At 39.0% G+C, this 13162-nt stretch overlaps 1 protein-coding gene across 1 annotated transcript in view; it reads right to left on the bottom strand.

Annotated features, from left to right (window-relative positions):
- The window catches only part of plcb3 (phospholipase C, beta 3 (phosphatidylinositol-specific)), a 63359-nt gene that overhangs the window by 42435 nt on the left and 7762 nt on the right, over window positions 1–13162 (bottom strand). Inside the window, exon 2 of the mRNA XM_034856523.1 lies at window positions 5338–5424. Within this exon, the coding sequence (XP_034712414.1) occupies window positions 5338–5424 (87 nt within the window). The remainder of the gene's footprint in view (window positions 1–5337; window positions 5425–13162) is intronic.

Below are 13162 nucleotides of genomic sequence, written 5' to 3'. Positions count from 1 at the left end.
AGTTTGACTGACAAGTTATTTCTGGGAAGCGCAGTTCAAAAGCACCTTAGCATTGACTGAAAAAAACAAAAACAGAGTCGTCACATTCAGCTTTTAAATGTAAAAAATGACCAAAAAAGAAATCCCATTATTTGTCACTGCCTGACTCTTTTTCAAGGTGTCTAAATACCCACATTTCCCTTCCATTGGCCTTGGTGGGCTGAATATTTGGAGGCTTATTCTAGCTTTTGTGGCCAACAGCAAGCTGAATTCCCGCTACTGAAGCATAGTGGCCACAATTCAGCTCAGTCACGCCAACAATAACAAAGATGAAAAGTCCTAAGCAAGTAAACAAGTAAGTAAGTAAGTAAGTAAGTAAGTAAGTAAGTAAGTAAAGCCAAATACTGCAGCACTTGAGGCAACTGTGGTGACACTGGCACTGCTTTATCCTAGCATTTCAAAGGAGGCAGCCAGAAGATGACTTACAAATAGTAGTTTAAATTGAATGTGACAGAGCAGTATTATGACAGTTTAAGACATATTTCACCTAAGTTCCTGTAATAAGCTCACAGGGGTTTCCCTGCAGTTTTCTGTCTCTCTTTCCATCTCCTGTTAGGGCTGCACGATTATGACTATTTTGATCAATATTGTGATCACGATTAATTATCACGATTATTTGATGATTTTAACCAGAACAAATTTTATTGTCACATAGGCTATTTATAACTGCTTTCCACATCCATATTATGCAACATTCCTCCTATGTTGAAGTTGTATGTTGTATAGACATATAGCTGCAAGACAATGACAATTAAAGAGTAGACAAATGTCACAAGTTTAGACCGCTACCGCTGTGTGGCAGGTAAGAGGAGAGAGAGTAGAGGAGAGATAGTAGAGGAGAGATGCAACACAGGCATGGCTTTACAGAAGAAATGGGTCATGTAACGCAAAATTAAACCATATCCATAACTAACAGACATTTACTAGCACCCTAGAGCCCTGTGAGTTAACAGACACTAACTAGCACCCCAGAGCCCTGTGAGCTAACAGACATTAACTAGCACCCTAGAGCCCTGTGAGCTAACAGACATTAAGTAGCACCCTAGAGCCCTGTGAGCTAACAGACATTAACTAGCACCCTAGAGCCCTGTGAGCTAACAGACACTAACTAGCACCCTAGAGCCCTGTGATCTAACAGACACTAACTAGCACTGGTCACTGCTGTTGTCTGAAAAAGAACACAGACGGGACAAACTGTTGCATTTACTAGTAAACTGGTAAACCTGGAGACCGACTTATCACGACTGCTGTCTGTGGAGTTTTCTTCCCGTAACACTGTCCTCTGTGACTGTCTACATCTAGAAACCTAGCTGCGCGGTGCAGGGAACTATTCTGACTGGCTCATGATCAGACAGGTAAAATTTGATTAATTGTTTAGCCCTATCTCCTGTTCTCGTTTGGTTACGAATGTGATGTGACCTCTAAACAACTCGCTGCTTCTGGTGGTGTGTCTTATAAAGCCATTTGCATTCAACTGTGGAGCAGCTTTATCGTCACAATGAAAAGATTCAATGCCTGACGGTCTGACTCCTCGCTAAACAGTGTCACAGCTGCACCTCGGGCAACAAATGGCCCATTAACACATACACACGCACACATGTGCAGGCGTCAGGATAAAATGAGTATTGGAAGCCTCTCTGTGTTATGTCAATGCATGAACACAGGCTGATACACGTGCATAACGTGGTTTGCTCTGGCCCAGATACACACACACACACACACACACACAAACACACAGTGATAATATTGGCTATCAACAGGTCATTCCATACATGCCTTTTGGATAAATAGAAAGCCAGAAATAAAAAGAGGTTCGGTGTGTGTGTTTGTAAGAGAGAGAGAGAGAGAGAGAGAGAGAGCGTGAGAGATGATTTTTTTTGTATAGCCTTGCGTTACAAGGAAGAAGGTTAAAATTTAGCTATTAACAACATAAATGCCATTTTTGACAAGGCAGCAAAACTAACAAATTTAAAGAGGAAAAGAAAACCAAAAAAATATTAGTGGTGAAAAATGGTTTGATAAAGATTGTAAAAAGCTAAGGAAAGAACTAAGAAATGTATCCAATCAGAAACACAGGGATTCAAATAACCTAACTGCATGCCTTCTTTATGGAGAAACACGAAACAGAAACGACGGGAACAGCATAACCAATAGCAGCTAAACCTAATCAAAGAATCAATACAGTCCAATCAATGCTGGGGAAATTGGCATAAACTAAACATAACATTTTAGGATGAATTGGCAATCCAAAATGGGGATATTTTGATTACCCATTTTCAGAGCTTTACGGCAAAAATTACAAATAACCTAGGCCAACAGGAAATACAGAAGAAATTAAAAATCCTTGACTCAGCAAATAAAGACTACCAGAATCCCATTGATGCTCTGATTACAGAACAAGAACTAACACACAAAATGAAAAAAGCTTCAACTCCGAAAGGCATGTGGTGCTGACTCCATTTTAAATGAATTGATCAAATACACAGATGATAAACTGAAATTGGTCATCCTAAAAGCTTTCAATATCCTCCTAAATACAGGTTTCTTCCCAGCTTCTTGGAACCAAGGACTGATAACCCCAATCCATAAAAATGGAGACAAGTTTGACCCAAATAACTACAGAGCAATCTGTGTGACCAGTAACCTGGCAAAACTATTCTGCTGTTTTATGAACAGCAGAATCTTACAATTCATTAGTGAATACAATATCCTGAGCAAAAGTCAAATTGGCTTTCTCCCAAAATATCGCAGATCAGACCACATCTTTACCCCCCACACCTTCATTGACAAGCAATTAAACCAGAACAAAGGAAAGATCTGTTCAATGACTTGTAGACTTTAAAAAGCATTTGATCTAATTTGGCTTTTCTATAAATTGATTGAAATGGGTATTGGAGGAAAAACATGTGATATCATAAAATCTATGTGTACAAACAACAAATGTTCAGTTACAATTAGCCACCAACAACTACATTCTTTCCCAAAGAACGTGGAGTGAAACAGGGGTGCTGCCTGTCCCCAGGTTAATTGGCAAAAAAAAAATCTGGAACTTTCTACATCTCCTGGTATCACTCTGGGAGATACTGACATCACATGGTTGTTACATGCTGAGGATGTAGTCCTGTTGTCCCCTACACAACAACACCTGGATCTCCTCCACACGTTCTGTCAGACCTGGGTTGTGCCTGTCAACCTAAACAAAACCAAAATACTGATTCTCCTGAAAAGATCTGGAAATTACAGTAAACATCAATTCTATATAACTACAACTCAATTAGAACATGTAAAAAAAAAAAACATATTTATGTCTCAATCATAGTTCATCAGGTAGTTTTCAAATGGATGCGAATGAGCTGAGAGACAAATCAAGAAGAGCATTTCTGCAATTAAAAGAAAAATCAAACAGAGATTCCAATTAAAACTTGGTTAAAAACATATACATCAGTAATCAAACCTATTGCTCTATTTTGCAGTAAAATATGGGGCCCACTCAGTTGACATTTAAGATTTACTGACTGGGACAATCACCCAATCGAGAAATTCCATGTAGAATTTTGAAGGAATCTTCTACACTTACCAAGACACATCCCAAATATTGCCTGCCGAGCAGAACTAGGCTAATATCTCCTCCAAATATATAAAAATATCCCCTCCAAACATATAAAACTATCCCTTTCAACTATATTAAACCATGCCCCCCAAATATATTAAACTATCCTCTCAAATTATATATAATATCCCCTCCAAATATATAAAAATATCCCCTCCAAACACATAAAACTGTCCCCTCCAATATAAAACTATCCCCTCCAATTATATAAAATATCCCCTCCAAATATATAAAAATATCCCCTCCAAATATATTAAACTATCCCTTCCAATTATATAAAATATCCCTTCCAAATATATAAAATATCCCCTCCAAATATATAAAACTATTCTTATATATTTGGAGGGGATATTTTTATAAATCAATTGAAGAAAACTGAAGAAGTTGATGATGAGGTAGACCCTAAAGCTGATATGCATTAGAAGTATCAGAAGTAAAGGACTGCATCTATATGATAAAGATGAAGAATAAACAGATGAGGTAGAATCTAAAGATGAAATATAGAAGTGTAAGAAGTGGAGGACTGCATCTATTATGATGAACATGAAAAATCAGCTGATGAGAAATAATCAGTGAGAAACAGGACCCAGATAGAAGAATATTTCCAGTCAAATGGTTGCAACATTGGCGCCCAGGTTCCACTCCAACCTGCGGCTCTTTGCTGCATGTCATACCACCTCTCCCCTTTCATATCTACAGCTGTGCTGTAAGTAAAGGCCTAAAAATACCCCCAAACCAATCTGAAACCAAACAAAAAAGGACAAAACATTGATCTGGCCTTCCATTCTTCCCAGTGACAGACGATGCATGTTGACAGCAGAGAGAGAAACAAGCCACCATTGTCCAACACACACACACACACACACACACACACACACACAAGCCACCATAGTCCAACTATGTACACAAAGTCTCCAATTGCTGACATAGGTCCACTTGTCCTGTCTTATTGACAAATGTGTTTGAAATTAGTCATTGTTTCATTTTATTTTTAAAACAGGGTATACTTTTATGTAATTAAGGTACATTGGCTCAAAATTCCAAAACGAAGGGAAAAATGTAGGTTGACCTGAAGTAAGACTAAAGGAAAGACAGAATGGATGGACAACTGTATATAACAGTCAAACCAGGTGGGGTCATTTTGACCCCAGAGGACCAAAGATGTAATGCATTCGGGAGGACATTACGAGGGTTAGGCACAGCCACCAAAAGACATGGCGGGGAGGGTGGTTGTTGGGAAGTATACGTAGTTTGATGGAAGGAAAGAGATGGCGGGCTAAAAGGATAAAGACCACAAAGACATCAGGGAGAAGAAGGAACAGGGGGAAGGAGAAGGCAAACAAGACAAATTGAAAAAAGCCATTTTGGTTGAACTAATGCACTGGATATACCACAATAAGAGACAAAGAGACACAAAGAGAGAGGAAGAAGAACCAACTATTTAGAAAGACGATCGAAGATGAAGACATGTGGGAGACTTCAAACAAACAAGTGTGATGTCCACATTGGCACTCCTCTTGGTGCATTCAAAACCAGTGTGCTCTGCTATAGATTGGCCCATTTGTAGATGTTCACGTCTGCTTTTGTGAATACTTTGTGAGTCCATTTGGCCAGCCTTGAAACCAACCACTGTGTGTGTGTGTGTGTGTGTGTGTGTGTGTGTGTGTGTGTGTGTGTGTGTGTCTCACCAGGTTGGATCCTCCAGTCCAGTAGAGAAAAAATCCATCTGGGTCAACTTTCAGGGTTACGAGGGAGGGGGGGCCGCTGTTGGGCTCCTAGATAACATAAACAGAGATATTTGAGGGACTAAGAATAACATCCATCTTTCACAGGCGCAAGTGCATGCACACACACATGGAGAAAACTACCAAATGATAATTGTACAGTTTAGTATAACAAATTAAGAATTTAAAAGCAGGGGAGTCATTTTCCAAGAAAAAAGACTTAGAAGATTAAATTAGTAAATCTAAAAGAAAAGGATTTAAATTATAAAGTTATACATGTAGTATATTGCTTTTCTTTTATTAATCCCTTCTACATTTGAGTCCAACTTGCAGAAAAATAGCAAAAACAAGAACACAAAAACATCTTATAAATTTGTTTCTCATAAATTTACGACTTTAAGAGAATATCCATCTGTTTTCCTTGACTTTACAACTAATCCGCCCCCAACCTCCGTTTTTTTTTCTTCCCTACCTAGAATAGTCCTAGTAGGCCGTCTGAGTTTAGGACAGGGCTACGTGGGCTCCTTTGAACTGGATCAAAAATTTAAAAAATAAATTAAAAAAACGTCAGTTTGGTTTGTTGTAATTAGATTTTTGGAAAAAGTGATACTTCTGTTTAGCCACAGTTATGAAAATAAGAGCCAGAACGTATGAAACCATAATTTAGTTTCAGAAATGTACAGCCAGTGTTTTTGAAAACTATATGAAAAAGGCCGTTTATGGATGTGGCCATGGCGGTACCCGCCGTTGTATGATGCCTTGGCATTATGGGAATGTGGACAATCAGGTATTACATTGTGTGTTTCTGTGCATGTGTGTTTTGTTGTAGAAAAACCACACAGTTTTGCCAGCATGAAGATATCATCCATGTGTAATGATGGAAGCCTGCATAAACATGTCATCATCATTATGGGGTTATACGCAAGATACCATGACCGCACACGTAAACACACAGAGCTACTGGCTCTTTAATTACAGTGGTAAGGAGCCATACTCCGGTCCAACAGACAAACATACTGTCCAGACATCCTGGGAAACAACGATGATGATCCAGATTGTTTGTTATTGCAATGACAGATGACTCATGTATACATGTCGTCATGAGCATGAATATCAGAATGATCAGAGAGAGAAAGATCTGCATGGCAGTCCACACAAACCTATAAGAGGAAATGCAGTAAGTTCAGAGAAACAACACACTAACAACTAACCTGCCAACCAACTATATGATTTCAACTAAGCAATGGATGTGTATGCAAATATGCACACATTTAAAAAGAGAATGCCTCATTTGCATATTTACACATAACATTTCAGATAACTTGTAATGCAAACATTGTCTTAATGTCATTTCATACTTTATTCACCTGCAGTGTCTAACCTTTATTAGCCTATTACGCCAATTACTCAAATTGTCAAACACATGGGTTTCATGTGGGCCGTATAGGGATTCCAGTAGACAAGTAGTTTCATGTATACTACATGAAAGTAAGAAATGTTAAATATTTGAATATTTATTCAAGATGGAATGATTTCAAATTCTACTAAACAAACACGATCTTGCATAAAAGAAGTTATATATCAAATCATCAATTCTAGTGAGCAAATTAATTAATACTACACTATCACTTTATGAGACTCCATAAAAGAACTATTTGACTCATACACGTATACTCATAATGATCATGCTTGGCTTAAATAGAGGAATACAGCTATCTTCAGACAGAGCCAGGATCTCTGTTGACCCATCTTTACAGTGCTTGTCATCAATCTCTCCACAAGAAAGTGATTAAGTGTATTTCCCTAAATGTTGAACTATTCCTTAAAGCTTAAACTTTTATCTCATTCCCAGGAAATGCACGGTTTTAGTGCATTTTAACCGAACATACCTTGAGTTTAGGCTCCACAGTCGGCTAACGGAGAAGGAGATAGCAGGAGAGGTGAATGTTTGGGTTGGGAGAGGGACAGAAAGAACACAAAGAGGAAAAGAGAGAATGTTTGAGAGAGAGAAAGATAGGAGAAAAGATGGATAGGAGAGGGATTAGGGGTGGGGGGGGATTGTGGAGGTTGAAAAAGAGAAGGAAACAAAAAGATCAGGAGTAGAAGAAGAGAGCATGAGCTCAAAGTCCAGCCACATCATGAGACCTTAATTAGCCACAGTAAATGTAGTCTTTTTAAAGTAGGCATTCCTAATTTAGGGGTTTAGGAGACTACTTCTGTACAGCTATATAAAGCTCTATAAAGCTCCATACAGCTCGGTACAGCTCCACACAGCTCTGTACAGCTCCATACAGCTATGTACAGCTCCATAAATCTCCATAAATCTCCATACAGCTCCATAAAGATCCATAAAGTTCTATACAGCTCCTGTGTTTGCTCACTGGAATCAGTGGAAAACTGTACAACTCCAATTCACGCTGGGATTACCATCTAAAGGCTCTGACCTGATGTCAGATGCTCTTTTCGGCTGGTGGTTGGATGTCAACACGGAGGAGTTCTTGAACTTGCAGGGACGCCTGTGAGCTTGCATACATTTGCACCTTTTTGTCTGCTCGGTTTGACTTTGTGAGACGACAGAATGTAAATTTACAACACAATCTGGAAACAGACAGTTTGGAAGAGGAAGAATGTTGTTACCACAGTCAAAGGGCAGGAAAATACAACCAACGTCCCTTCTTGTTAGGAGAGACAACCGTGCTTTCTATGAAATGATAATGCAAATCAGAATGCATGGCTTGGTCAATGGAGGCCAATGAGACCGTTGTTTGAAAATTTCTAGGTAACCTTTTGCAGCAAAAAATACACACACACACACACACACAAATCTTAATCCAGAAAATGCATTGTCCTCCGACAGATTTTAATTTAATCAATTTTAGAAATTCGCCACTCTATTTCAAGAGTCGGATTTACGTTTTGTTATCTGCCAGTTTCCATTCAACTTCACTAACTTCAATCTAAAAATGGTGAGGACAGCTTGTTAGAGGAGCAGTATGAGCACCCTCAATTACATTTTTTTTACAGCCATTTTATGCTCCATTACCATTGCTAGGCAATATTATAATGTATGCAAAATTGTCTTAATGCTGTTGACATTATGGAAGGCATTGCTATTTTGCAGTAAATAATTCTAATTTGTTAAGCAGAATGTGTATTGGGTGCCAGTACTTGTTAGTACAAAGTTTTGAGAGACATTTTATATATTTTGTATATACCCTAAGTGTTCAAATGGTCTCTAGACACACGAGGTGAATAAGGTGTCTAGTTCTCTTAACTTTGTTAATTCACTGACACCCAACACGGTTCATCCCCCACCGTTCCACAACAGGCTCAGTTTAGAGCACTATTCTCTTCTTCTCTCAACAATACACACGTAAAAGTACGGATGGGGAATTCCACTGTGACCGGACACAAAAGTATATATTTTACCAAGAGGAATGTAGTCTATAGGCTCATGTGACACATGCCTTAGAGACACACACACACACACACATGCGCACGCATACACACACACATGTTTTACATACATGGCAGTTGCTTCCTTTCACCATGCCAAACATCTGTTACACTCTACTCTGTCTAGCTATCCATCTCTTGATTCTTCCCATAACTTATCTTTCCATGTTTATTCACTCATTTTTTTTAAACAATTTGGTTTCTTCTCATCAATTAATCATTAAAATCAAGCAAAAATGTAAAATATGTGTTTCCAACTATGAAACATGAAAATTTGCTGATATTCTATCTTTAGTATTCTAATAAATTTAACATTGTTGGCTTTCAGACGTTATATGGCCATTTTTTCAATGGTTGTTCAAATGTTCAACAGTTTAGAGATCAACTGAATTATCAAATCAATCAACAGGTTAATGATATCTAAACTTTATCATTCATTTATGGTCTTTTCCAATTTAGTTCAGTGTAACTGCTCTGTAAAGTGTGTTTTACAATAAACATGCACCCAATGGTGTGTTTTCTAAGTGCAAGTGGGTGGGTAGGTTTATAATAGGACCTCATTCCACTCCCTAATAAACTGCCACATGTAGAAATCTTCTGAAGTCTCGCCTTCGTCCTTGCTTTCTTTTCAGTCTTTCACATTTGTCTTTCCCTCCATTTCAATTCACTCTTTCTCCAACTCTGAGTCCCCTGACCATCACCGTCATTACCTGACCATAACGTCAAAAACACACTCAGTGGACGGACGGACCACAATCTGAGGTTTTAGATGGACAGATGTTAGCCAACGAGCTGCTCTTAGAAAAATCACACACACGTAGCTATTCTGCCTCTCTCTTCCTCCATACTAACCTCACCACAAATTAATGTGTGTGTGTGTGTGTGTGTGTGTGTGTGTGTGTGTGTGTGTGTGTGTGTTGTATAATGGGAGTCAGGAGAAAGCAATTAGTGAGAGAAACTGACAAAAAGTGACTGCTCAAAGTGCATCTTTGGTCTGTTAAAATGTCTGTCTCTCTCTGTGTGTGTGTGTGTGTGTGTGTGTGTGTGTGTGTGTGTGTGTGTGTGTGTGTGTGTGTGTGTGGCGACAGCTTGCAGGAGTGGTGCGAGGAAGAGGGCCAGTGTGCACTCAATGTGAGTGCGTCTGAGCTGCTGCTTTGGCAACATGGTAAAAGTTGGTGACAGCAGATAACCTTTGGACTTGAATGAGAGAGGGGAGAGGAGAGAGTGGGACCACAGAGGGAAAATTAGCTATAGAATACAAAAAGAAGGTCAATAAAGTTAATGCTTAGTAGAGTGGTAAAGTGTATGTGGTGGATGAATTTATCCATACAGCATACTCTAAGTGTGTACAGTAGGTGTGTTTACACTCTTAGTTGGATTTTCCTGGAAAACTTTTAGTACATACAGTATGTACCCTAGGTGCTGCAGCACCTAATTTCCAATCAGGAAATGAGGCACTAATTCTGCAGCGTTCAACGACTGAACAAGACCCCAGTGTATGCAAAGTTAAATGAAGTGGATTTCTTTTCAGACATGAGGTCACACCCTCATGTGCGGATCCTGTCCTTTTCCTTTTGTTGATGGAAGGTTGGGGTGTGCCCGATCAGAACTAGTTCAACTTATCTTCGACGGAAACAAAATGTGCCGCCCCCCCTCAAAGTGATAAATGGTACTTTACCAATAGACCATAGGCCCTATATTATATACCAAAATTAAAATAGTATTTTGAACTTAAAGTAAAGCGCTGTAATGTCGACACGTTGACTGTATTTAGCCATTACAGAACTCCGGGACGCCGGATACCAGCGGCTGTTGTTTGGCCGCCAATAAACACTCCTGAGGAACAGGAAACACTCCTGAGGAACCCAGGAAACGAGCGTTTCCTGGGTCAAAGTATATATTTTCATAATCACCGCAAGGTGAACTCCGACTTGATCGCTCTTGTTTTATGATGTGCTAATTCATTCTGAGATTATTTTCCACTGGATATTGAAGTTGATAATTTAAATTAAAGTGTTTTGGCATGGCTGTTCAAGTGGCACTATACCCATGGTACTGAAAGGGGGATTTAGTTATTGCATGATCAACCCCATTTATTTGAATATTACTTTTATTTATTTAAAAAAACTTTTAGCCAACTAAACTATTTCAGAATCATAAAATCAAGCTCCAAAGCTGAAAAGGGGTATGTATCTCTAGAAAAGTTGTTTTTAAAGCACTAAAATATGGATAACATAACCAAATATTACAAGGGACTGTTTGGATGGCTTGTGTAGGAGTGGAGGACCCTTAACCATAGTAGTGTTACTACAAAAGACCAGACAGAGATCCAAAATGAAGACGAGACAGAAAAAAAGTGGACAGAGGGGAAACAAAACTAAGCGACAGGAACAGGCTGAGACTAATAGAAGGAGGAAGAGAGAGTGATAGAAAGATGGCAAAGAAAGCATGGGGAAGAGATGACATATAAGATACATATAAGAGAGTGTAAGGAGGAGTAAAGATGGAGCAGTCCAGATGTCGGTCGCACACTTAACATGTGGCTGTGGTTGACCTTCCACCTCTCTCTCCCTCCATCCCTCGTTTCTCACCACTCTGTCAGGATGTCAGCAGTGTTTCTCGGCACGGCGTCAGACCTTCCCACAAGCCTGCTCTTCCTCCTCCTCTTACCCTCATCTCCTAAACATTTACCCTTTCCTGACTATGTTTACATGCACAAAATATTCAGGGTTTAGCCCTATTCCAAAAAGATGATATTCCAACTAAGCTGTTTACATGGCAATGCAAGTGAATATTCCACTAATATTCCCATTTACATGTAGCCGTGCAAAATACAAAGTATTCCACCGGCGGTGGACTTGTTGGACCGTGTGAATACAGCGTCCCTCTTTCATTCCTCTAACCACCCCCACAAAAAGGTCAGCATAGCGATGTGTGAAAATCCCAAAACCTGTTGATACCCCAGACTTTAATAATGTTTAAAAGTAGCTGTGTCTATCCTTCTTATCGGGTCTGCAGCCTTGCAAACCATAGAAACGCACAGAGCTGACCATCAGCCTGCGGTAAAAGCCCAGATTGACACTCATATTTAGAATGCGCTGTATACATGTCCAAACAATGCCTCTAAAATCTGAATAATATCGGAATATCCCACGTCTTAATCAGAAAATGCTGTATTTGCAAAAAGGCCTTTTTCGGATTATCCAACCGGAATAGTCTATTTACATGATCGGTATCAAATTCTGAATAGAGTTTTATTCAAAATAAGAGGAGGAATATTGATGTGCAGGTAAACATTGACTGATGACAGTCAGACATTTGTGCCATGCTGCCTTGACGCATCTATCAAATGCTAAACTGAGTCATTCATATTTCTGATACAAGCACACAGGAACCAGTGGAGCGCATTAAGTTTTCCCATTAAGCAAAAATGACACAGCACCTCTGCTTGCAGAAGAGATCTACTTCTTAGGATACAAACGGTTCATTTTGATGTATTGGCTGTCATATCACGCATCTCTCTGTCAAATGTTTTCCAAACCGTTACAAAACCATCTCGCCTTGTGTTAGGTTCGCGTTATGGAAATATCGTTATTATTTATCTTAGTTTAGGAGAGCAATGATCGTTCAAAGCTCCTCCAGTGGGCCTTTTTCATCAGTGCTGCTGTGACATCATAAAAATATTTTTTATGTTGTAATATACAGGGACTGTTTTTGAAGAACTTGCCAAAGCCAAGCCGGAAGAAGAAAAAAAAACAATAAGACAAAAGGAGGTGCTCGGCATGTCCCAACATGCAGGGGCAGAACGTGTAAAAAAAAAAAAAAAAGATTTGAGTCACCCCGGAAAAAAAGAAAATGTTTCATCAGCATTAAAATAAAACATTAGGGCAGGCAGCGTTTAATGGATTTCCAGGAAACTTTTAACTGGTACCGAGGTTAACAATGGCACCCCTAAACTCATTTGCTTTCTTGCTGAGTTAAAGGAGAAGATTGTAACCACATTGTTAACTTATTAGCATAACGACCGGAATCAAGGAAACAGCTGGTCTTTACAGTGTTTAGCAGTTGTAATGTTTGAGCCGACTGAACAAATAAGATATGGTTTTATGAGTATGAGTTTAGTCTTCAAATGTCCACATATATGGAAAAATCTGGGTGCAATTTTGCTTTAAAATGAATTGTTTCTCATTTTCTCTAATTCTTGATGCTAAGCTAACTGGCTGCAGCTTTATGTTTAAATGAGTGGTAATGATCTAATATATATATATATATATATATACACTCACCGGCCACTTTATTAGGTACACCTGTCCAACTGCTCGTTAACACTTAA

Source organism: Etheostoma cragini, chromosome 19 (genome assembly GCF_013103735.1).
Source record: "Etheostoma cragini isolate CJK2018 chromosome 19, CSU_Ecrag_1.0, whole genome shotgun sequence".
Lineage (NCBI taxonomy): Eukaryota > Metazoa > Chordata > Actinopteri > Perciformes > Percidae > Etheostoma > Etheostoma cragini.
This window is presented reverse-complemented; position numbering and strand designations above follow the sequence as displayed.